This window comes from Protopterus annectens, chromosome 2.part1, assembly GCF_019279795.1.
Source record: "Protopterus annectens isolate FY-2018-M chromosome 2.part1, PAN1.0, whole genome shotgun sequence".
In the NCBI taxonomy this organism is placed as follows: domain Eukaryota; kingdom Metazoa; phylum Chordata; order Ceratodontiformes; family Protopteridae; genus Protopterus; species Protopterus annectens.
The window spans coordinates 1447287195-1447314633 of NC_056729.1; the positions used below are offsets into that span (position 1 = coordinate 1447287195).

General features: G+C 41.0%; 1 protein-coding gene across 4 annotated transcripts in view; it reads left to right on the plus strand.

Annotated features, from left to right (window-relative positions):
- The window catches only part of HTT (huntingtin), a 4811037-nt gene that overhangs the window by 4383825 nt on the left and 399773 nt on the right, over nt 1–27439 (plus strand). For all 4 annotated transcript variants that reach the window (XM_044062924.1, XM_044062926.1, XM_044062925.1 and 1 more), the window contains one exon: nt 18869–18951. In XM_044062924.1, the coding sequence (XP_043918859.1) occupies nt 18869–18951 (83 nt within the window). The remainder of the gene's footprint in view (nt 1–18868; nt 18952–27439) is intronic.

Here is a 27439-nt window from a genome sequence, read left to right on the forward strand (position 1 = left end):
TAAATGGCATTGCTCAGATCTCCTCTGAGCTACAACAGAATGGCATTAAATATACTGATCCCAAGGATATTGCCAATATCCTGACAGATCGATTTAGTGCCAGCTTCACCCCACCCCCACCCCCTAAAGGGCCCATATCAATACCAAAAGATTGCCATATTCCGGTACTCATGGCCACACAGGTAGAAACCACACTCTCCAAAGCTAAGAATACAGCGTCCATGGGACAAGATGACATCCTGGGCTGTGTACTACATGAACTACAAAATGAACTGGCACGTCACCTAAGTGTCATGTTTAATCATAGCCTTACCTCAGGCTTCATGCCCACTGAGTGGTGCACAGCTACAGTATTCTCACTCCACAAGGGAGGATCCACCTTGGATCCTGGGAACTACCGTCCCATCAGTTTGACGAGCCTGATCTGCAAGGGCATGGAACGCATTATCATGGAACTTAGAAACAAAGACATTAGCAACCTTCAAACACGGACCCCACCCAGTTTGGGTTCGTGAAGGGCTGATCTTGTCTCCTGAACCTGACTGACTTCTTCAAATCAGTCTCCAGAGCTGTGGACAAGGGTAAGGCAGTCCACACAACCTATCTGGACCTTGCCAAGGCCTTCAACACCATCCTCCACTCTGGAATCATAGGTAAACTTACTAAGCTGGGCATAAATCCCTATGTCACTCGATGGGTTGCCAACTGGCTTATTGACAGAACCCAGATTGTAAAGGTAGCTGACTCCAAATCCATCTCCAGACCGCTGACAAGTGGAGTACCTCCGGGTTTAGTCCTGGGACCACTCTTTTTTGGCATCTACTTCTCTGAGGTACAAGCCAACACTAAGGGACTCTGGCTAACAAAGTTTGCAGATGACTGCAAACTGGGAGCCATTATTGAATCCCCAAATGATGTGGATATTCTACAAAAGGGCCTTAGAGAAACAGATGCTTGGTGCCAGAGCCATGGGCTCATCTTAATGCCAGGAAATGTATAGTTATCCCCTTTGGGAAAAACCATGTACCCATGAATTACCACATAGGTGGCAGTACACTAAACACCGAAAGTGTGATGAGAAACTTAGGGACACAGGTGGACAGTGGTCTCACCTTCGATAACCACATCACCACCACAGTCAGGAAATCCTTCTATGTGGCACACCTCATCACTAAGGGCTTTTCATCCAGAAAAAAGGAGGTCATTGTCCCACTGTACTCATCCCTCATTAGACCCATTATAGAGTAGAGTGCCCTGTTTGGTATGTACCTCACAAGACATCTGCAACAGCTGGAAAGGCTGCAGAAATACCTCACTAAAAGAATCACAGGCCTAAAGCAGATGCCCTATGCTGATCGTCTAAAAAAGACTCCAGCTATACTCTGTGGCATATCATCTACTCAGAGGTGATCTCTGCATAGCATACAAGGCCATGTCAAACCCTGAGCTGTTGGACATGCTCCACTTAAAGAAATCCCAATCCCTCAGAGCCACACGCTCCAGGGATCTAAACCTTGTCATCACATTGAACAAAGCATACTGGCGGGATAGGTTCCTGACCCAGAGACTCCCCATACTCTGGAATAGACTGCCCATACATGTCAAGCAGAGCGCCTCCTTGGCCCTCTTCAAAAGGAACCTTGATGATTGGGTGGGAGATAGGAAATTCATCCCAGGGATCACATCAGTTGCCTTGCTAGACAGGGGTCCAGGGAAGTAAATATTTTAGGAAGAAATATCCAGGGAATTGTTATGGCTAGGCTTGTATAGGCCCTAGGGCCGATAGCCTAGTACCAGTCTATGAACAATACTTGCAGGAATCATTTCATTTTTCACCTCAAAAGTTATTAGAAATCTGTAGTTCTTAACTATATTCTGCTAGTCTACTTTGATTAAGGATTTATATCTCCGACAACCAGAACCTTCCTTTTTATATATAATTTGAAGCCCATGTAGCATGATAAATGCTCTATGTAAAAAAATTCCAAGAGAATAAACTCCAAAATAAAGATTGTTACAGCTGAGCCAGTCATGTGGAGAGCATCACCCCAGTAGCTACCTTTGATACAAAATGTGTATGTGTATATATATATATATATATATATATATATATATATATATATATATATTTTTTTTTTTTTTTTTTTTTCATAGTCATTGTTGCAGTACTGAGTCATGGGATTTCCCACTGCACCAGTAGTCATCTTTTTTAACACCTTTTTAACGTGTTCACAGTTAGACATTATAGATCACATACATACTTTTATACAATTTTCATCAATCAGTTACATAAATTGATCAATTCTTGCCTTACATTAACCCTCACTCATCTTCCAAAACATTATTCTGCTTGTATTGTTCCCACAATTTCCATTTTTTTGTCATTTGCTCCTTCCCTTTTATAATGATCCCACTTCCAGTTATTTTATCTGTTACAATATTTCTATATTATATTATATTCAGTGCACTTTTGTACCCCATCCCTCAGCCCAGCAGTCCAAGATTTCAACCCGTTAACTCAAACATGCTTTTCTCCAGACTTTCTTCTCTTTTTACATTGTAATACCAACTTTTCCTAAAATAAAAAAGAGTAAAATGTATTGCTTAGTTTAGTATCTTCATCATGCACAACCACTAAAAATGCTTTACTATATAACATGTGATGTATAGCATGAAATGTTTTATATAAGGACTGTTAAGAACAAAAATTGTTTTACTTAGTTAATTTCTCATTTTCTCTCTCTCTCCTTTCCTTTTAGTGACATGAAGTGGGGCACATGCCTGTCAGTACCCTCACAAGTTTAACAGAGTCAACCAAAATTCAGTTTTTCTCTGCCTTTTTTTCTTGTAAAGCTGTGTTTTACAAGTGTAATTGATGCTTTATACTCCCACGTGTATTCATTAATTTGTAAGTTGCCATTCTTCTTCCAGTTCATCTCCATTTCACAACCCTAGACTCCAGTTCAAGTCCAGGGTACTTCTGATCCTTCTAGTCAACTCCTGTTTTTTTTTTCTGTCGCTTAAACACTTTCTTCTGAAACACTGGAGAAGGTTTCATTGGCAGTGTCTATGTATGAGCTTTATTATCAGAAAATGTGAACCAGATTCCCCTTCTGTTTGATGCCTCCCTTTTTGTTGGGCAAACTTTTGTATTTCCTCCTTAGCCTGTTCTGCATCAAAAAATGGCTTTTATCCTTCAGATGAAATATTCTGAAGACAGCTGGATACAGCAGCCTGAATCTCACACCTGCCTCTCCACATTCCCTGATTGTTGGGATAAATTTGCTTCTCTTCTGCCTGGTGTACAGTGAGTAATCATTGTCCACAAACACTTTACTGTCTTCAATTTTTAATATTTTGCCCTTTTGCCATAGTTTTGTCAGGATCATATTAGCTAGTAAATTAATTTTACTAAAATAGGCAGAATTACTGGTACTTATCTATCAGTTTCTTTTTCTCATTGGAGAGTTGAAATTAAGTTGTTGATCAGTGTGCATCCGTCTTGGAAAAAGCCCACCAATAGTTATCTTTGATGCAAAATTTATAGGTATTCTTCATCGACAGTGCTGCAGTGCTGAGTCTTAGGATTTGCTGCTTGCATGAGTCAGTGGTTGGCCTGAACACCTGAGAGTGTTATCATTCCCCAGCTAGTGGAAACCCTTCAGGACTGACATCAGAACATTTGTGGTATAAAGGAGTAGTTAGACTCTGTCTTCTTCATGTTCAGTTCTTTCTTGATGCATTGACTGATGCAGAACACTATCAGTTCCTAACTCAATCCATTGGTAAGACCCTGAAGAGCAGAGGTCATAGGGAAAGCTAAGTACCCCATTGTAAATCCTGTTTACATTGATTATTCTTTTATTTCTTCCAATGTTGTGCCTTACCATTTGGTTTCCTTATCACTCCCAGGGTCTTTACGATCCGTCTGGCACCTCTCATTGCTTTTTGCTGGACTAAGGGGGTTCACATTTTACCCTTACATAGACAACTGCCTGATCCAAGTAGCATCCCTGGAGGACCTCCAAAGAGCAGTTCAGATCAGTGTGAAATGCTTCTAGAAAGTAGGACTAGCTCCCAAAATTCAGAGTGAATACACCATGCAAGAGTTTATTAGACATTCTGAGTTTTTAAAGGGTTTTTTTGAGGTGCTTTGCTTCTATCATAAAATCTACCTTTTTAAGCAGGACAAGAGGGTAAGATGCATCTAGTGGTTGTTGGTGCTGGGACTTGCAGTTTTTAGAAACTATTAAAGTTTCCCTGATGTAGTTTTGCCAGGGTAGCCGTATTGATGCCAGAATACCATATGTCCCAGTAGTCTGAGAAAGCCTCTGCCTAAAATGTTAATTAATAGTGTTAGTTTTTATTTATTTATTTAATTTACATGTGCTTATTTGGAAAGTCTGACTGTCAATACAGTTACAACTGCTGAATCCTACACAAATGCACTCTATAAGCACTTAAATGAGTGCATGGATCGTGCTATCCCAAACAGAACCAAGACGCTATCCTCCAAAAAAAGGAAGCCAATCTGGTGGTCCCCTGCCATAAACAAACTGTACAACAGAAGGAAGAAGCTGTTGTAAAAGAGAGTAAAATCCCATGAGTGGAGGAGCTCCCTGGTCAGCCTCAGTAAGAAGCTGAGATCCCTTATAAGATCCTCCAAAGCTAGCTACGAAAATAAAATCGCCACTAATTCCAAGGACAACCATAAAGCATTCTATAGCTATGTCAAGAATCTCAATGGCAACACCCAGATCTGCTCTGAGTTACAGCACAAAGGCACGAAAATTACAGAACCAACTGATATTGCCAAAATCCTGGCAGATAGGTTCAGTGCTAACTTTACCCCCCCCTCACCCCCTAAAGGGCCCATATCTATACAGGAAGAATGCAGAGTCCCTGTTATCACAACTACACAGGTGAAAGCTGCACTCTCTAAAGCCAAAAACACAGCATCCATGGGACCGGACAACATCCCAAGCTGCATTTTACACAAACTTCAGAATGAACTGGCTCCTCACTAAAGCACCATGTTCAATAATAGCCTCGCATCAGGCTTTGTGCCCACTGAAAGGTGCACAGCAACAGTTATCCCACTTCACAAAGGGGGAGCCACCACTGATCCCTGGAACTATAGACCTATTAGCCTGACGAGCCTGGTCTGCAAGGCCATGGAACATATCACCATGAAACTCATAAACAAAGACATTGGTAACCTCCATCCTCTGGATCCCACCCAGTTAGGGTTTGTGAAAGGCAGATCATGCCTCCTGAACCTGATCGACTTCTTTGAGGCAGTCACCAAAGCCGTAGATGAGGGTAAGGTGGTTCACACAGCCTATCTTGACCTCGCCAAGGCTTTCGACACCATCCCCCATTCTGGAATTATAGCTAAACTCAATAAACTAGGCATAAATCCCTACGTCACAAGATGGGTTGCCAACTGGCTCACTGACAGAACCCACACTGTAAAAGTTGCAGACTCCAAATCTGACCTCAAACCAGTGACAAGTGGAGTACCACAGGGTTCCGTCCTGGGACCGCTCCTGTTTGGTATCTACTTCTCTGAAGTACAGGCTAACACAGAAGGCCTCTGGCTAATGAAGTTCGCAGATGACTGCAAACTAGGAGCCATAGTCAAGTCCCCAAATGATGTGAACATCCTACAGAAGGGCCTCTCTTAGACAGCTGCCTGGTGTCAGAGCCATGGCCTCAAGCTCAGTGCCAAAAAGTGCAGTGTCATCCCCTTTGGTAAAAACTCTGTACCCATGAACTACCACATAGGCAGCAATCTACTTAACACCGAATGCGTGATAAGAGACCTTGGGACCCCAGGTGGACAGTAGTCTCTCCTTTGATAGTCACATCGCCACAGTAGTCAGGAAATCCTTCTACGTGGCACACCTCATCATAAAAGGGTTCTCATCCAGGAAAAAAGAGGTCATCGTTCCCCTCTACTCGACACTCATTAGACCCATTATAGAGTACAACACCCCTTTTGGAATGTACCTCACAAGACATCTGCAGCAGCTGGAAATGCCACAGAAGTACCTCACAAAGAGGATTACTGGACTCATACAAATGCCTTACACTGACCGTCTCAAAAAACTCCAGCTTTACTCCGTAGCATATCTCCTACTCCGAGGTGATCTCTGTCTAACATATAAAGCTGTGTCAAACCCAGAGCTGTTGGACATGCTACACCTAAAGAAATCCCAATCCCTCCGAGCTACATGCTCTAGGGACCTAAACCTTGTCACCACAATAAACAGGACATGCTGGAGGGATATATTCCTATCCCAGAGACTTCCCATACTCTGGAGCAGGCTACCCATGTATGTCAAGCAAAGTTCTTCATTAGCACTCTTCAAGAAAAATCTTGATGAGTGGATGGGAAATAGGAAATATACCACGGGGATCACTTCTGTGTCTCTGCTCGACAGTGGCACAGGAAAATAACTTTCTTGGGTGGTGTAAGCCAGGGAACCTTGTTGGCTAGGCTTACGTAGGCCCTTGGGCCGATAGCCCTAGCCTAGTACCTACCTATGAACCTATGGGCATAAACCATTTTTAAAATAACCACAAGGAACAGGACCAGAAAATAGAGATCAACAGCAAACCACAACAATGCACAGAAGATAAACAAATGCTGGATCTCAAGCTCCATAAATTTATTTAAAAATTGTATGAAACACACCACAGAGCATTCTGGATAAACCCTTCATCAATGTATACAATCAACCCACGTACAGCCATTGATTCTATACAGTCACATGAATAAATCAACCACTCGCTAAAACCTGATTAGACTAAAGCTATATGGACTTAAGAACACAATTATATGAATACACATATAATTAAAAACTACACTGTGTAAAAAAATGTTATGAAAGGGCAATTAGAAAACATTTTAATACCATGCAAATTATTTAAATAAACTACAAAGAAAAAATGTATAATTTAATTTGCTTAATCTTAAGAATAGGTTTAATGCTTGCCAATGCATTTAATCCTGTAGGTTTATCTGATTAAGTTTCTCTATCCATTTATGTTCTGCTACCTCCATCTTATTAATAATATCTCCTCTATTATTCAGCATTACTGTTTGAACTACTCTAAATGTGAATTCATGTCTCACACCATTTTCAGTAAATTAGCTAAATTCTTAAGAACACCCCTTCATATCTCAGAAAGATGTTCTGAAATGCATTCTTTCAACTTCCTGTTGGATTTGCTAATATAAAAGGAAGCACATACCATGCAAACAGCTTGATAAACTACATTTTCAAGCACTGTCACAGCTGACTAAGTTTATAGGTGAGAAACCATATTTTGCATATAAGAAATCACAAAACCTTAAAAAAGTTGTGTTATAAAGAAATGCATCAAGAAAATTAAGTGATTGTTAGTAGAAAGTCAGGAACAGTACCATGTTATAATTGTACCTTTTGTAAATGTTTATTGAGTAGTGTTGATTTTGTTCACCCTGTTACTCAGAGAAATTTCAATTTAAGTGTTTTTTGACAAGTAATACTACAAATGTTTATCAAACTGTTTGTGTGGCATGGGTTTCTTTTTATATTGTCAAATCCAACAGGAGGTTGAAAGAATGTATCTCAGAGCATTTTTCTGAGATACGAAGGGGTGTTCTTATGAATTCTTTAGCTAAACATGTTGGTGAAAATGGTGTGAGGCATGAATTCAAGTTCAGATTAGTTCAAAAAGTAATGTTAAATAATAGAGGAGGTGATATTAATAAGTCAGAGATAACTGAATATAATGGATAGCAAGACTTCAAATAGATAAACCTCAAGGATTAAATGCATTGACAAGTATTAAACATTTTCTTAAGCTTAAGCGGATGAAATTATAAGTAGTTTTCTTGCAGTTTATGTAAATAATTTGTGTATGGTACTATTAAGAAATGTATTAAATCCCTATTCATGGGAGACTATAACTACCCCTCTGTAGACTGCGAAATGTACACTGCCTCATACTTGCAGGCACAGCAATTCCTGTGCTTTATTAACACAAATACCCTTGACCAAATGGTGTGCACACCCACTAGAGGTTCAAATGTATATTGGAACCTGGTAGTTGCCAATATGGGAGATCCCCACCCCATGTCATGTTGTCACTGGTGAGGTTAGGTCACAAAGCTATCATCTTTGAAATAAAAATCATCTCTGTAACCCCAGCAAAACCTGCAACAGTTAGGAACGATTCCAAGGCAAACTATATCTTATTTACTCATATTTTGTCAAAATTTAATGTCCTCCCAACCCAAAGTTCACAGCAACTTATGTGAAATTGTTCACAAAGACCTTTTACAACCATAGAAATGACTGTATAAAGACTGATGTAAGCTCAAGACAATTTTATAAACAAACCACACTGAAGGAATCATAATCTTAATAGGGTATATAACAAAAGAAAAAAAATCATAGCTAAGATCAGGAAGAGTAGTTCCCATAATGATAGGAGCTTTCTAATTAAACTAAATGGGAAGCTAAGAGGACTACATACAAAAAGGCCAGTTATGAAGTCAAAATAGCCTAATAGGCTAATGGCAACCACGTGTCTTTCTACAGCTGTGCCCATACATTAGTGTGCCGAACTGGTGGTCAGTGGTGCCACCTTCACTGAGACAGCAGTGTAGCAAATTTTTCTGGCTGACATATTCAACTCAAACCCCCGTCCCTCATGAAATATCTACTAGCATAGCCCCCCCCTCAACTATTAACAGGGAGCAGGTCTTGACAATGCTTGTTAAAGCCAAAACACAGCCTTATTTGTCCCCAACAATATCCTGGAATGCTTCCTAAATACCTTGAAACTTGACCTATCAGGACCACTTGAGTCACTTTTCAGTTATAGCCTTAAAACAGGGTTTGTACCATGATAATGGAGGACTGCAACATTCGTACCACTTCAGAAGGGTGAACCATCAACTGACCCTAAAAACTGCAGACCTATTAATCTGACTAGTCTAATATGCAAAGTCATGGAATGAGTTATCATAGAAATGGTCAGCAAAGACATAGGCAACTTGCAGACACTGGACTCAAAGTTTGTCTTTGTCAAGGGCAGGTCATGCCTACTAAACTTGGTGGACTTTTATGAGAAGTCACCAAGGCAATGGATAAGGAGGAAATGGTACATACTGCCTACCTAGACCTGGCCAAGGCATTCTCTGCAATATCCCATTTAGGTATAGTTGAAAAACTCACAGAACTGAGCATAAACCACTGCCTAACTCACTGGATTGCAGCTGGCTCATAGAAAGATCCCACAAAGTCAGGATTGGTAAGTCCAACTTCACTAAAAGACTGACACCAGTGGGGTACCTCAGGGCTCCATGCTGGGACTGCTGCTATTTGGTATCCGCTTCTCAGAGGTAAAGGCTAATGTTAAGAGCCTTTGGCTGACCAAGTTCACAGATGGTAGCAGATTGGGAGCCATCATAGATCCCCCCATGACACAAACATCTTACAAGAGGGTATAACACAAATAAATGACTGATGTCACAGTCACAGATTAAAACTCAATGCCAAGAAATGGATTGTAGTACCTTTTGGAAGAACTGTCACCCATGCTAATTACTAAGCAACTACTTAACCACCTACTCCATAATAACCTACTTGCCAACATGGATTCAGACCTTATCACAGTACCACCACAGCCCTGCTATCCTTCACAAACTGTATTAACAAAAACCGCAACAAAAATATTCTTTCCACTGCAGTCTTCATTGATTTATCTAAGGCTTTTGACATGGTCAACCACCAACTCCTTCTCCACATACTTAATTCCCTTTCACTTGATCCTCTATCTATGAATTGGTTCACATCCTACCTAGAACACCAACAGCAGGCTGTACTCTGGCAAAATAAACTATCTAATCACCTTCCTATCTCCCTCGGTGACCCACAGGGCTCCATATTAGGCCCAACTCCTATTTTCCATTTATATTAATGATCTTCAAATGGCTATTCCACACACCAACTGCATTCAGTATGCAGATGACTCTACTATAATCTGTTCTGCCACTTCTCAATCTGAACTTCAGTCTCTTACTGAAAAAGCTTTCAATACTGTCGAACAGTGATTCTCACACCGCTGCCTCCTCTTAAACCCCAAAAAAACTAAACTGTTACTCTTTACACCCGCCCAAAAGTCTACCCCCTTACATTTCACTCTCGCATCCAACAACAGTACTCTTATTTTTCCTGACCTAACCACTAAACTCTTAGGAATAACAATCGACAACCTCAACTTTGATACTCACATAAACACCACAATAAAATTAGTTAACAAAAAACTAGGATCCCTTTACAGAATCAAACCCTTTCTTACACCAGTAGCCAAGACCGCTATAGCCAGAACTCACTTAATCTCCACTCTACTCTATGCTTCTACTACATACACCAATCTTTCCAAAAACAACCTCAACAAACTAGCAACATCCTATAATAATATTGCTAGATTTGCTACAGGCTCTCCTTTCAGAACCCATCACTGTTTGAATCTAAAACAACTAGACTGGCTAGAATTTCTTAACCAGCTCCAATTTCACCAACTTACAATAATCCACAAGACGCTGTATCAACCCAGCAACACTCCAATACTGTCTAGCCTCATTACCCCTTACAATAATCTCAAGACTCCACGCTCCTCAAATAAACTGCTGATCAATACAACCAAATCTAACAACTCAGCAGGTGACTCCTTGTTCTCTAACTCTGTTGGTAAGCTATGGAACCAACTACCCTCTGAACTCACCTCTCAGACTTCTCTCTCACTTTTCAAAAGGAATCTTAAAACTATTTCTCAACAAACACTGGCTATGCTCCTGTACTAACCCTGACTAACTTTTTCCTTTCACTAATTTTCACCCCACATCCTTCACAATCTTCCCTTAATGTTTCAATTTACTATGTTATTGCATCTAAAACTTATGTATATATGTATAATGCACCCTTTCTTATACATTACCCGGAATTAATGCTTATGTTATTAATCACTAGGAGTATTATAATTTGTACTAAAAAAAAAAATTATTACTTATATACTTGTAAGAATTGTCTTTTTTATATTGATCTGTCATAACTTCTATATTAATTAATATTTTTATGTTTCTTGGAACTTTTCTCCCCGGGCCTCTACTGAAACTGGACATATATCCAGCTAGATTAGCCCAGTCAACAAATGTAAAATAAAAAATTAAATAAATAAATTACTCCATCAACAAGACACCCCAAAGAGGTGACCCGGTAGTCAGGGATCTGGTAATGTATGTAGACAGTAATCTGGACTTTGACCAATATGTGGCCAAGGTAATAAGATAATCATTCTATGTCACCCAATTGATAAGGAAGGGCATGGCATCTGTGCCCAAGGAAGTCATAGTGCCATTTTATTTGGCCCTCATTAGGCCCTTCATTGAGTATAATACCCCCTTCAGCATGTACCTAACCAGACATATGCTTGGAACACCCACAAAGGTTCCTTACCAGGAGAATCCAGAGTGTAAACACATTGTCCAATACATTTTTTCTACAGCCCTATCTCTGTGCTCTGTATCCTACAAGTTAATGACAGACGATCTATGCCTAATGTAAAAGCATCCTCAGATCCACACATCTGCAAAGTGAACAGTATCAGAACCACTAGATCCAAGGATTGAAATTTTGCTTTCATAAAGAAAGACGTGTTGGTGAGATCAATATGTGTCTCAGAGGATCCCCATGCTTTATAATAGGGTGCCCATCTATGTGAAGCACAGTCCATTCATAATCCTATTTAAGTGTAACCTTAATCAGTGGATGGGAAATCAGAAATTCACTTCCAGGTGTGGCCTTCATGTCTCTGACAGAGGCAGAAAAACATCCTAATACACCCCCTCCTAATGAACACCCATGATATGTAAGGACACATTTGGGTTGGGTTGTACAACTTATAAAAAACACTCATATATTTAATCAAACTACCTCTCCTATTGCCTCTGTTGAGGTTGTTTACATTTAAAGAAAAACATTTTAATGAAGACATCCTATATCAGTCACATACGTATTGCTGTTACTAATTATAGTAATCTATATCTTTAAAATTTGGCAATCTGAAAACAAAAGGAAGTCAGTTGCCTGAAAGTTTATTCTATTTTACACAGAGACAAAAAGCAGAGTTAACAGTATTAAAGATTACTAAACCAAGTCTCTTTCATGGAACTTAGGTTCCTAGTTTGAACAGAAATCCCATTTAAGCTACCCTTCTAATTCTGTTTTTCTCTCTTCCACCCACTTATGGTAGTTGCCCTTACTTTAAATACATAAACCACTATATATATCATGAAATACATGCTTTATATAGGTTATTTATCATAGGTTCATAGGTTCATAGGTTTATACTAGGCTATCTGCCCTAAGGCATTTATAAGCCTAGCCCAAATTTTTGTGGCTTACGCCACCCCTTATATGAAAAAATACTGTGCCCATTAGTTTGTTGTGCCTCTGTCCAGCAGTGACACAGAGATGATTCCCGGGGTAAACCTACGATCTCCCATCCACAGGTCTAGATTTCTCTTGAACAGAGTCAGCGAGGTGCTCTGCCTCACATGGACCGGGATTTTATTCCACAGCATAGGGAGTCTCTGAGTGATAAATCTATCCCTCCAGCACGTCCTATTTATATCCGTGCTAAGGTTTAAGTCGCTTGCACTAGTGGTTTTGGTGGATTTGGATTTTTTGAGGTGGAGCATGTCCATTAATTTCGGGTTGGACATGGCCTTGTATGTCAGGCACATGTCACCTCTGAGCAGACGGTATGCGACTGAATAGAGCTGGAGTTTCTTCAATCTGGCAGCATATGACAGATTTTGGAGTCCCTTTATCCTTTTGGTGAGGAACTTTTGGGGTCTCTCCAATTGCTGCAGATGTCGGGTGAGATACATCCCGAATGGGGCATTGTACTCGATCATTGGTCTGATAAGTGAAGAGTACAGGGGAACAATGACCTCACTAGATCTGGATGTGAATCCCTTCATGATCAGGTGGGCAATGTAGAAGGTCTTTCTAACCACTTTAGCAATGTGAGTGTCAAAGAATGGCCACTGTCAACCTGGGTCCCCAGGTCCCTGATAACCCCTTCTGTGCTTAGTGGATTGCCACCTATATGGTAGCTTGGGGTTACCTTGTTTTTCCCGAAGGGTATGACTATACATTTTTGGCGTTTAACTTCAGGCCATGGCTCTGGCACCAGCTATCTGTTTCCGTGAGTCCCTTCTGAAGGATATCCGTGTCCGATGCACTTTCCACTATGGCCCAGTTTGCAGTCGTCTGCAAACTTTGTCAGCCAAAGTCCTCCCATGTTGGCCTGTACTTCTGAGAAGTAGATGCCAAACAATAGGGGCCAAGGACCGAGCCCTGTGGGACACCACTTGTGACCGGCTTGGAGTCTGACACAGCGCCAGCAACTCTAACCCTGTGGGTTCTGTCCTTAAGCCAGTTTGCAACCCATCTTGTGACATATGGGTTTACATTTAAGCTGGTAAGTTTTTCTACAATACCCGAGTGGGGTATTGTGTCGAAAGCCTTTGCAAGGTCAAGGTAGGCTGTATGGACTGCCTTTCCCTCATCAATGGCCTTGGTGACTGTTTCGAAGAAGTCGACCAAGTTCAAAAGGCATGATCTTCCCTTGACAAAGCCAAACTGGGTCGGGTCCAATGTCTGCAAGTCCCCTATATCTTTGTTTATGAGCTCCATTATGATCCTCTCCATAGCTTTGCAGACTAGACTTGTTAAGCTTATGGGGCGGTAATTACCAGGGTCCGTAGGGGCGCCGCCTTTGTGGAGTGGGACAACAGTTGCCGTACGCCACTCCTTGGGCACGTATCCTGTGGTAAGGCTGAGATTAAACAGCTGCCTTATGTGCGGGTTTAATTCCTCATTTTGCTCGTGTAGCACACAGCCGGGGACACCATCCGATCCCATTGATGCTGTGTTTTTAGCTTTAGAGAGAGCAGCTTTCACCTGCGCATTTGAGATGTCCGGGAGGCTACACTCGGCTGGGATAGTTATCTCTCCTTTAGGGGGGGAGAGGGGGGTGAAGTTTGCACTGAACCTGTCTGCCAGTATGTTGGCAGTATATTATAAGAAACATCTAAATGACAGTATTTAAAAAATATTTATATTGCTATTACCACGTGTGGCTTTGCTTGACAGGGGCACAGGAAAATTATTTTCTTGGGTGGCAAAAGCCAGGGTACCATTTGGCTAGGCTTATATAGGCCCTAGGGCCAATAACCTAGTACCTACCTATGAACATATTAATTTAGGTTCGTAGATAGTTACCAGGTATACAGTCAAAGAAACCACTGATATGACTATCCCAGTTTTCCGAAAAGCTTCAGAACACTGTCTAGCAAGTCGTTCTACTGAAAGTCACACAGCAGGCAGGCAAAGACCATGTGAATCAAACTCAGGACCACAAACATAGCCCATCAACAGATCACATTTACAGTTCACCACACCAATCACCAGACCCAATTGTCTTCCCATAATTACATAATTAACTTTTGCAAGGCCTTTCAAGTTCCACAAACAAATGTCACATGCTACCCATTTTAATATCCAGTGACATCACCAGCCCCTGTCTATGTGATGCTAAAGGTATCTATATAACAGTCCTTTGGTAACCCTGTCTGAATGCTGAAACCGTATATATTCCCACCTCAGCTAATATATACCAACATAAATATATCAATTTAAACATATGTTTAATCTCTAGGTTCATAAGTAGTCACCAGGCATGCTATTAAGAGTACCATTGCAGAAGCCATCTCAGTCTCCCAAGTACCAAAGAGCACAGTCTGATCAAGTAAACTGCCCAGATTTGGACGGTAGGTAGACAAAAGCTGTGGGAATCAAACCTCAGACCACAAGAAACAACTAGTTTCAGTCCACTGTTTCAACCACCAGGCATCAAACTCTGACCTGCTCTAACATTGCTGTCTTTAAGACAGTTTAAGTTCTACAACGAAGGTCACACTCACTCATTGTCTCCGACATCCAGAGCCATAGGGTTGCCACCTTTTCAGATGCCCAAAGTGGGACATTTTAGTACAAATGTCAGATTTTGCTGGGCAAAACATACCCACGGCCAGTACAAAGGACAGAACTTCACTTTTTTGCCTAAATAAAAGCTGATTCTTGTAGCATTTTAGTTGCTTATTCTGTTTCTTATAACATTTAGGTGTTTTAGATACAGAATAACTATTTTATGCAACTATTGCATTGGACGGCACAGTAATGCAGCGGTAGCTTTGTCGCCTCACAGCAAGAGGTTTTCTGGTTCGATTCTCGGCTGGGGTGCCTTCTGTGCGGAGTCTGCATGTCCTCCCTGCGTTCTTGTGGGTTTCCTCCGGGTGCTCCGGTTTTCTCACACGTTACAAAGACATGCATCTGGAGCCTTTCTTCCCGGGCCTCCGCTGAAAATTGGCTTCGTTCCAAGTCGGACTTTCTCGGTTAACAAATGTTAAATAAAAAAATAAATAAAATATAGGAAATATGTTTGTCCTAAAATCTCAGGACATTTGCCATTTTTCGAATTCTTTGCAGGACACAGCTGCCCAAAGAGGGACTGTCCCCTCGTAAAGTGGGACAGGTAGTAACCGTGCAGAGCCACCACCAAGTTATCATTTATGTGAAGCTAAAGGTACTCACACAACAGTCTTTTTATAACCCTATATGAATGCTCAAAGCACACACATTCCTTTTATATCTAATGTGTTTCAGCAATATTGTGTAGGAAAAAAGATCTTGACAATTGACAAACGTATGTGTAATGCAATCTTTGTAAAATCAGGTAAAAACGTAAAATGTAATATTGGGAAAGAGGCAGAGAAACAAAAAGTAAACAATGTAAAGACATACTACTATGGCTCTAAACCTATTAACACAAGAATTCTGAACAAAACCAAAAATAATGTGAAGACATAGGCCCAAAATCAGGGACAGATTTTAAATATTGTTATGAATTTAGAAAGTTGATATAATAACAGGTGTTGCAGTAGCTTGCATTTTCTGAAGAGGAAGAATTCTGAAACTCAAATTATTTAGTGATGTTATCCTCAGTGATTTGCCAAAAAAAACCTCAAATTTTATGATGAACAGACCAAAATAGAAGGCAAAAGTATGGCCAGTCTGTGAAGTCACTTGAGAGGTATACATACTGTAAATTGCTGTTAAGCAGTATGGGGTGATTCATAAAGGTTAACAAGTCAGCATTCAGAAATAAGTCAAGGCTCCAGGGCCATTAGCCTAATACACACCTATGTTATCTGTTTGCATACCTTTGTTTTTGCTACCTCATAACTATGATATGTTCACTCTTCTGGTGAAGAACTTATTCCACAAGTAAATATGTAATTCTTGACATATTTTACAATGTTAGATGAACATTCGCTTAAAGGAATATATAAATTAGATAAACTTACTTTTTGTGCTGCACTGTATATCAGGAGGAAGTTCTACCATGGATGTCCCTCCTGTTGTGCATGGAAAAGTCAAAAAGTGATTCCACTATTTTTTTTGTTGTGTATTTGAACATTCTAAACTAAGTTTTACTCTTTAAACAAGTAGGGAAATCCAAGTTTAGTCGTAGGAAAAAAAAAGATTTATATGAACAGAAAATCTCCACAATTGCAAACTGATTTGCATATTAAATATGTAGATCTCATAATACAACATTGTGGTGACAGTAACACTGTATTTTCAAAAAAAAAACAGTAATTTGCTGTGAAGCAGTATTGGGGGGGGGGGTTCATAAAGGTTAACACAAGGTGTATACCTTCATGCAACTTTTCTGAACTCAAGAACAGCCATACCGGTTTACGAAATTGAGATGAACAGGAAGAAGACCAGCTATTCTGAAATTAGTGAATAAATTGAGGACTATAAAACATTTTCTTGTATTATATAATCTGCCCATTGTCTTTTTTAAGGGTAAGACAATATCTTTTAGAATTCCTTCTTTGTAGAGATGGTCTCTTGCCCATTTGTTTTGGAAAATGACTTCCTTTAAATGGTTACTATATATTCTGACAGGATATTTTTAAATTATTAATCTTTCTTGAATATAATTTGATCCTTTGTCACACATTTTACATAATTTCTAGCACTGACGGCATCAAAATTTATTTATTTTACTTTTATTTATTTATTTATTTTACATTTGTTGACCGGGAAAGTCCGACTGGAGCAAGGTCCATTTACAGCGGAGTCCCGGGAAGAAAAGCTCCACTATTAAACTATATGTACAGTGGGAATTTTTATAATACAAGATATTTCATGCAAGAAGAACACGATTAAAGTGGTTTGTTCCAACTAAACAAAAAGGACTCAATTGTAACAATACAATCATCACAGACATCACATATGACAGTATAAAAGACAATATTTTGTGCTAAGCAAGTTTGTGTGACCAGAGGAAGGCCCTGTATGGCAGTTTTGAGGAGTTGTTAGTACTGTAATATAGAGACAGTAAGCAGAATATAGGGGTAGGAAGTATTTGAGAAGAGCAGGAAAGCATTTATGTGATGGAAGGACAGAACCAGGAATGCAAGAGGTGTGATTTGAGTGCTTTTTTGAAGAGTGAGATAGAAGGTGCTGAGAAAATATTCTGGGGGAGGTTATTCCACATTTTTGCTATGGTATGAGAGAAAAGAGCTTTAACCTGCAGTGTTGTTGGCTTGAATTATACGCAAAAGGGTTTTGTTGGATGAGTGGAGTGGACGGTTTGCTGAGTATTGGTTAAGTAGTTGGTTCAGGGCTGACAATAAAATCATATCAAAAACTTTTTAGTAGTGCACATCAACTAAAATCTGCTGCATTCAAGTCATCATTTCTCCAGTCCACGCCTCCTTCAGATTTCATTTTTTTTTTTGTTGTGGTCTTTGAGAAACAAATCATTACAAGCTAAATCAGGAGCTCATTCCACAAGATCAGGCTTAGTTTCTACAGCCTTTTTCAGGAACTCTACTGTAGATGAAATTTGTGCTGCAGATAAATGGTCTATGTTGCCTGCCTTTGTCAAGCATTACAAGCTGGACATAATCTGTAGAGGTATGCTGTTATGTTGTCACTTGGGAAATCATGTAACTCTGGATTCATTTCCATTATTCAGATCAGGCAGATTGGATGAAATAGAATAAGGAAGTTATGTACTTATAGTAGCGCAAGATCCTGTTCATCTTAGTCCATCTGTTACAACATCTCTTCCTCCTTCCTGATTGTCCCCTTTTTCTAAGGGCCTGGCAGACCAGCCTAAAGTTCTTCTGCCCCTTCCTTGTCATAGTATTGTATGTTCTTCTGGTCCTATTGTTATTAGCACCAAACTCAATATTAGGGCAGTTAGAGTACATGGGAAATGTGGATGTGTCTTTTTCTGAAGGAGCTTTAGGCAAGGAGCACTAATAGAAGGCTTTATCAGATGTGAAAGTGGCTTGTATACTTTGTTGTATTGAATGAACTAGAGTAAAATGGTCCAGAATTATGGTAAGTACATAACTTCTGTTTAAATAACTACTAGCAATATTTCTAGTGCTCCTAATTTAAGCTTTTGTCCCTAATTATTTGTGACTTTGCCCCTGATTCTTAAGATTTACTGTTAGAATACTACTCACAAATGTTTTCTATTTCATATGGATCAAAGATAGAAATTGTTTGCTTTTTTACTACACTAACTGAAAGGTTCAAACATATTCTGAGTAAATTGCAAAGTATTTTGCTAATCACTGTCATTTACTCAATAGTTCAGTTTATTTTCCTGTGTTTTAAAGAACTGTATTTTTGTGTGTTTTCTCTTGCAGGTGCACTTATCAGCCATGAGAAGCTGTTGTTACAGATCAACACAGAAAGAGAGATTGGCAACATGGACTATAAGTTAGGGCAGGTACTTGAGTTAAAATTGCTTATATGTCTAAATATAGTGCATTGATATTCCAGTAATTAAAGTCATCATCTAATGCCCTTATTACCTTTTATGCAATAAGTAATGTAACATTAAGTTCCATAGAAATGAGACTGTTTTTTCTGCTTATCTTCCCATTTGCATCAGACTTTCATTGCATGTTTTGTGTGGAAACGCTCAAGTTTGCTATTACTTTTTACACTTTACGTGTTTTGTTTCTGCATTGCTTGCTGGCTAGATTTTTAAGTTATCATTCTAGCAGTGTTTTTATTGTATGGAGTTAACAGTTTGCTAGGAGGTTAAAAAGTGACAGTCCCTTCTAATATGTTATAATTTGTGCAGCTAAACTTGTAAATTTTTAGCTGTTTGTATAATGCATGCACTGATCAGAGTTACCTATTACAGGACACCAACTGAGATGAATCTGTGTGCGTTGCTTCGTGAGAATGGACTAGTAAGGACAGGAACATTATTGTGGGGGTGAATCTGAAATAAAGTTGTCCTTACAGTCAGTCTACAGCTTAGTGGAGGAATACTATCACTGTGTAAGGTTTTGCAGATAATGCAGAGAAGTAAGTCAGCACATTCTTTAGAGGAGACTTCTTGGAGTGTGATGCATTGGAATAGTGTATTAGCTTTGTGGATGGTGATGTGACAGATTTTCTTGTAAAGAATCTGAATTTCTTTTAAGATTGTTTTTGGAGATTTAGGCAAGTAGTGGTAATGCATTTTCTAAGCATGGCTGTAAGCTATTCTCCCTATAAGGTTTCTTCCTTGTGGGGTAAGGAGATGCAAGATTTTTCATCATCCTAGTAGGGAGGATTTAAACTTAGCTTTCATGTTGGTGATGTATAGTGGCATATTTAAGTTGTGATCAAGAGTGACACCTAAATATTGAAGGAGGAAACATACTGCATAAGGTGGTTGTTACACACCATTCTATTAAGTGTAGTTACAATGCAGTGGAGGCATCAGTCAGAGCTGTTGCTTCTGGGTCAGTTCTCAGGAGGTACTCCTGGCTCAGACTACAGCCCTTGGCAGATGGTAAAAAGGCAAAAATGATGAATGCCTCTCTGGACAACAAGGCATTGTTTGGTACTTCTGCTGTAGAGCTCTTCAAGTCATTACAGGAAAAGGGCAAAGAGCTGCAAGACCCAAAACACATTGTGTCCCCCATTCCAAGATTTCAGAGTAGCTATCCCTGTAAAACACCCTTCGTTAGGAAACCTTCCAGACCTCAATCTTCCAAAAGAAAAAGAGATACTAGGAAGCAATTCTCAGGCAAGTCCTCTACATCTTCTCCTCCTGTTCAGAAGCAGCCCTTTCTGACTAAATCAGGTAATCTGTGATTACATTCGCCCTGGAAGCCAGACTCCTCTTTCCTTATGCCTTTCCCTTTCTCTCCCTGCTTGGAAACAGATCACCCAGGACTCTTGGATCCTCTCCATTATCCTTCAAGAATATTTCATGGTGTGGAAAACTGAACTTTCTTCAGGGGTATACCTCAACCCCCAAAAGAACAGCTGGATTACTTTCCCCAAGTCATTTTCAGTCTTCCCTCTCAGGGCACATTTCAGGATATGCCACCTTCACAAGTAAGGAAAGGGTTCTATTCCAGGATGTTCTTGGTCCCTAGGAAAGATGGTCCCTGGAGGCCCATCCTAGACTTATCACACCTAAGTACCTTCCTGAAGGTTCCCACCTTTTGCATGCTATCTTTGCACACTCTTCTTCCCTTCATCCTTCCTCAGGCCTACATGGTGTCTCTGGACATCAAGGATACTTACTTCCATATTCCCATTCACCCTCGGTTCAGGAATTATCTTCACTTTGCTATTGCTTCCTCACATTTTAAATTCTCTGTCTTGCCTTTTGGATTGTCTACGGCCCCAAGCATCATCACAAAATGCTTAGTTCCTGTTATAGCCTTTTGCAGACTAAGGGGTATTCATATTTTCCCTTACCTGGACGATCTTCTTCTTAAGGGTCACTCTCCAGACACCCTTCAAGAGAATCTGCTCTTCTAGGTTTCTCTGCTGGAGTGTCTGTGATTCACTATCATCTACCAAAAATCTACCCTGGTTCCTTCCTAAGACCATGTCTTTCTAAGTTGCAGAATCCAGACAGGATGTTGGCTTCCCCCCAAAAAGGTTCTGTGTCTTCCTGCCTATTTCCAGGCCCTCTTGCCTCTTCCATCCCTGACTGCCAAGAAGTTTCTCAGACTCTTGGGCTTTATGGCATCCACTATTCCCATGGTACCACTAGCAAAGATGCACATGAGAAAATTCCATTGGTACCTCAGGTCAGTTTGGGTGCAACACTCTCATCCACTGGAGTTTGTGATGCCCCTTCTCCCCTGCTTGAAGAAGGAATTGAACTTGTGGATTCAACAGATCACCTTGAATCCAGGCTTACCCTTACAACCACCCCTTCCCACTAAGGAGCTGTACATGGATGCATCAGACTTGGGATGGAGAGCAATCCTGGCTTCTTGGAAGGTAAAAGAATTGTAGGCCCCCTCCCAAAAGAGGGAACACATAAATATAAAAGAGGTGAAAGCCCTTATTTTCACTACAAATCTTCAAACCTTTTCTTCTTCCAGGCGTCCTGACGTGGTTCACAGACAAAACCACAGTGCTTTGGTATGTCAATGGGAGGGGTGGCAGTTTTTATCTCCTGTGCAGACTGGCTCTCCATGCTTTGGAGTTAGCCTCTCAGAGCCAAGCTGTTTATATTCCTTACACTCAAAATGTTGTGGCAGACATATTGAGCAGGTCCATGACTCAATACTACAAATGTATGTTACACAGGGATGTGTTTCTGGACATTGTCCATCAGTAGGGTACACCTCAGGTAGATCTCTTCACCTCCCCATGAACAGACAACTTCCAAAGTTTTGTGCCAGAGTTCCCAATCCTCTGGCATGGAAGGTGGATGCCCTGTCCTTTTCTTGGAAGGGAATGTTTCTCTGCACCCCCCCCCCCCTTCCTGCTTCTCCAGGTCCTGTTGAAGATACAACTGGAGCAACCAGAAATCTTGTTGGTGACTCCCTTTTGGCCAAGACAGCATCAGTTCCCCCTTCTTTTGCATTTAGCCAAGGGCAGTCATCACAAGTTACCCCACAGAGTGGACCTACTCACACAGGACAAGGGCTCTCTAATACACCACAGATGTCAACCCTGCCACTGATCCTGGTGTGATAGGATTTTGATTCCTTTCAGACACCTTTTTTCCGAGGACGTGATGCAAGTTCTGCAGGAAGCCAGAAAACCCAATACTAGGAAATACTATATTTTCAAATGGAAAAGGTTTTCCATCTGGTGTCTTTCTAAGGAGCTGCAACCACTGCTGGTGGATGTTTCAGTGGTTCTGTCTTACATGTGTGAATTATTGAAGAGTGGATTGTCATACTCTTCAGTAAAAGCTCATCTTTCTGCAATCTCAGCATATCTGCCTATGACTCCTCATGTGGCCTCAAGGCAGAATGTTTAAACTTTTCCTGAAAGGCGTCGTCCTACATATTAGACCACCAGGGAAATCAGTTCCTCCTCCTTGGGATCTAAATTTTGTTCTAGAAAAACTTACTCTTGCTCCTTTTGAACCAGCAAGTTCTTCTCTACGGCACTGCACCTGGAAAACAAGTTCTTGTGGCCATCACGTCGGCAAGAAGGGTATCAGAACTTAAGGCACTGATGGTTTCACCCCCTTTACTGTTTTCCACAAGGACAGGGATTCCTTATGCACTAACCCCTCTTTTTTATGCCCATGGTGGTGAATGAGTTGTCAGTCAGTCCATTCATTTTCTCACTTTTTCCCATCTCCTCAGTCCTCTAGTAAGAGGATTTTACACACCTTGGACATGTATAGACAACTCAGATTTTATTTGGACAAAACCAAGCCTATTAGGAAATCTTGATCATCTTTTTATTTCCTATCACCCTAGGGCCCTTGGCAGGCCTATTTCCAAGCAGACTGTTTCCACTTGGATTTCCAAAACCATTTCCTTTTGCTATGTACCCATGGAAAAATTCTTGCTTCCCCAGTTAGGGCACATTCCACCAGAGCTTTGTCCTCTTATGGTGCTTTTTTCAAAGGTCTAGATACCTGCTCTATATTAGAAGTAGCTAGCTGGTGCTCTGTACACACTTTCACAAAACACTTTAAGTTGGATATCTTTTCCAGGTCTAGAGCTGGTTTTGCAAGGGCTATTCTCCAGGGGTTTGTAGAGAGTGCTCCACTCAATTCTTCTTCTGCTTGAGCTTTGGTATTCTCCCTCATGCTTTGAGTGCTGCAAAATATGAATAGAAGGACATAGAATAGTTGTGTAAAATCTTACCATAACCATAGATGTCCATCTCATCTATATGTTGCAGTATTCTTTCCGCCGCCTTCCCCCTGATGCTTGCCTGTATGCTGGTTGTGTGTTTCCTCACCCTTTTTCAGGCCTTTCTGCAGCATTCAGTTCTGAGGGTTGGTACGTTCTGACGTCCGCTTTATACCCAACGTCATTTTATGGCCGACGTAGGACCAGTACTGTGTGCGATGTTGCATTTACCCTACAGAAGTGTTAGACTTTTCTGTGCTGGTCGGACGTACGAGTCAGCCAGCGGCAGACTCCCTCATGTTATGAATACTGCAACATATAGACGAGAAGGATATATGTGGTTATTGTAAGATTTTACATAACTGTTTTTTATCTTGGTCCTGGCCAAGGAGGACCATAAGTGGATAAGGCAACAGCCAACTGCATCACAGGGCCTTGTTCCTGTTGATGACCCCTTTTGAGTCCTCATGACCTCATAACTGGGATGGTAACAGTGACTAAGGTTGTTATTAAGTCTTGGAAAGGACTGACATATACTTACCAAATGGACAAACAAGGTCATATTTGGATGAAGTTGTACCCTTTGTCACATCAGTCAGTCATTTTATGTTTTATCTTGGTCTGTTGTAGCTGCCTGTTTGATGTGGGCTTCAGTTATTCCAAGGTCACAAACTTATAGGAAACAGTCCCAATGACTTTCCTCTGCAAATGCCAAGCAATTACCTTTTGACAGCACCTCTAGGGAGAAATCTAGCACTTTTCTCAAGAAATTGGCACATGATCACCCAGAACAAATGGGTGCTGAATATTGTTTCTCAGGATTACAGGTTCCACTTCCACATGCTTCCAAAACCAAAAGGTATGCCAGACCTGCCACAAAACCAATGGGCAGAGGCACAAAAACAGATTGCTGCTCTTATGGACATGGGAGCAATTCAAAAAGTTCCACAGCAAGAACAGGGACAAGGATTTTACTCAAGACTTTTCTTAGTACCCAGAAAGGACAAAGCCTGGAGACCAATACTGGACTTGTCAATTCTAAATACTTTCCTGGATGTTCCAAAATTCAAAATGTTAACACTACAGCAACCTCTGCCCATGCTTGGTGAGAAGGCTTGGCTAGTTACTTTGGACCTCAAGGAGGCATACCTGCATGTTCCAATCAGACAATCTTGCAGAAGATAACTCAGATTCATAGCAGGCTCAATGCATTACCAATTCTCTGCACTGCCCTTTGGCTTATCTACTGCGCCCAGGGTCTTCACAAAATGCCTAGCACCAGTAATTGCATTTTGCAGACAAAAAGGAATTCAAATATATCCCTACTTGGACAACTGCCTCATTCAAGCAGAGAGCAAGGACATTCTTCTAAAGCATCTGGCATTTGCAAAAAGATTGCTAATTTGCCCAGGGTACACAGTAAACGAAAATAAATCAAAACTAGTGCCCTCTCAAGAGATAATATTCCTGGGTGCAAGCTTAAATACAACTGCGCAGATGGCTTATCTCACGCCAGACAAGCAAAGGCAACTGACTCATTACTTTCAAATGATGGCAACAAAAACCCAGCTCCCTGCAAGAAAAATTCTGCAGGCCCTGGGCTACATGGCATCCTGCATTCTACTAATTCCATATGCAAAACTGCATATGAGGAAACTACAATGGTATCTAAAAAGTGTTTGGACTCAGCATTGTCACAGCCTGGAGACAATCATAACTTTAATTCCCTGCCTACAACAGAAGTTTCGATGGTGGTCCCAGGCCTGTCACCACAACAAGGGACAGCCTTTCACCCTGCCCACAGCCAGGCAGACAATAACAACGGATGCATCAAATTATGCCTGGGGGGCACATATGGCAGGAAAATGTATTCAGGGCACGTGGGCCAAGGAACAAATGCATCTTCACATCAATCAAAAAGAGATGCTAGCTGTGCAGAATGCCCTGACAGCTTTCAAGGACCTAATACATCCAGGGCAAATATTAATAAAGACGGACAATACCACAGTTATGTGGTACATAAAGGAGCAAGGGGGCACACATTGCTACCCCCTGTGCAGACAAGCCATGACTGTGGAGCACAGCACTTGACCTATCAAGTACATCTGCTGGCACAATTCCTGCCAGGAACAAAAAATACACTGGCAGACGAACTAAGCAGAAATCTCATGGATCCTCACGAATGGAAGCTAAATCCACAAGTGTTCAGCATGATAATGAGGAAATGGGGACACCCAGACATAGATCTTTTTGCCTCCCCTCACAATTTCCAAATACTGAAATTTTGCACAAGAACTTATCACTCTCAAGCATGGAAAGTAGATGCTCTATCATTCAGCTGGAAAGGCCTGACAGTCTATGCCTTCCCTCCGATGCCTCTTCTCACCAAGGTGCTACTAAAAGTCGGACAAGAAAGGCCAAAAATGATCCTGATGGCACCAGACTGGCCATGCCAATCCTAAAGAGTTTGTCGCAAGGCCCAGCTTGGCCTCTACCTCAAATCCCTCATCTTCTGACACAACAAAACAATCAGATTCTGCAGTCAACTCAGAACCTTAAGCCTGGTAGCATGGCAGATAATGTAGCCACTCAAACTGCACCTCTCTCTAAAACTGTTATGGATGTCATTTTAGAAGCCAGGAGGCCCAGCACTAGGAAATATTATGCAGAAAAATGGAAGAGATTCTGTGCTTGGAACCAGGCACAAGGGCTCAAACCACTTGTCCCCAACGTACCTCAGATTTTGCAATACCTAACTGAGATGCTGGATAAAGGCTTATCCTTCTCATCTATTAAAATCCATGCCTCCAGCTCATTACAATAAGGAACCTCCTATTTTTTCACATCCTCTACTACGACAGTACCTCAGAGGGGCAAAAAATATAAGACCCCCAAGGAGAGTGCCAGTACCTACTTGGGACCTCAATTTTGTTTTCGAAAAACTCACACTGCCTCCTTTTGAACCAGCCAACACAGCTGATCTAAAATTCTTGTCATGGAAAACTGCTCTGCTCCTAGCAATAACTTCAGCAAGAAGAGTCTCAGAGTTACAGGCATTAATGGCTGTGGAACCTTTCCTCATCTTTCATCAGGACAGGGTTTCTCTTAGGACAGGCCCAACATTCATGCCAAAAGTGGTCTCCAATGTGGCCTTAAACCAAACCATTAATTTACCTACTTTTTACCCAAATCCCCAGAATAAAGGGGAGAGACTTCTGTACGCTTTGGATATACACAGACAGCTACGATTCTACTTGGACAAAACAAAAGCTTTCAGAAAAACTGAGCAACTGTTTGTAGCATATGCTGCAGGATCACAAAGAAAGCCTATTACAAAGCAGACAATCTCGAAATGGATAGGACACTGCATCCGCTTCTGTTATGCACAACATGGCAAATCGGTGCCTAAGGGCATCAGGCCTCATTCTACCAGAGCAGCAGCTACTTCAGCAGCTTTCCTCAGAGGAGTACCAACCAAAGACATTTTAGAAGCTGCAACCTGGAGCTCAGTGCACACTTTCACCAAGCACTACCACTTACCTCTCTACTCTAAATCCAGAGCAGGCTTTGCCACTGCAGTTCTGCAGGGCTCGTTAGCCTCTCCATATCCAATTTAGACCCAGCCACCCAACCTCAGCTTTGGGATTCTACCCAAGTGTAATGACTGCAACAGTGAAATACGATGAACATAGTACAGTTGTGTACCTACCATAAATGTAGATGTTCGACTGTATTCACTGTTGCAGTCCAGGTTACCCACCCACCATCCCCCTTTTTACATTGCTGGGACTTTTCTGTACTTCTCATCTCTATACTACCTATGTGGTGTATTTGCTTGTAGATGAAGGAAATGTTTACAGTAATATGTGCATGTTTTTTGGCATAATTGTATCTTTCCAGCCTTCCTATCTGGGGGCACCTGACATCTGGGGCAAGAAAAACTGAAGAAAATGGTGTCGGTTGCATCTTTTATACCCCTGGTGCACTGACGTCAGGGAAGAAGCAACAGCAACCGATGCCGGACCAAGACTTTGGAACTCGGGCCGACTGCAGGTCGCCTGCCAGCAGGATAACCCAAGTGCAATGACTGCAACAGTGAATACACTCGAACATCTACATTTATGGTAGGTACACAACTGTACTGTC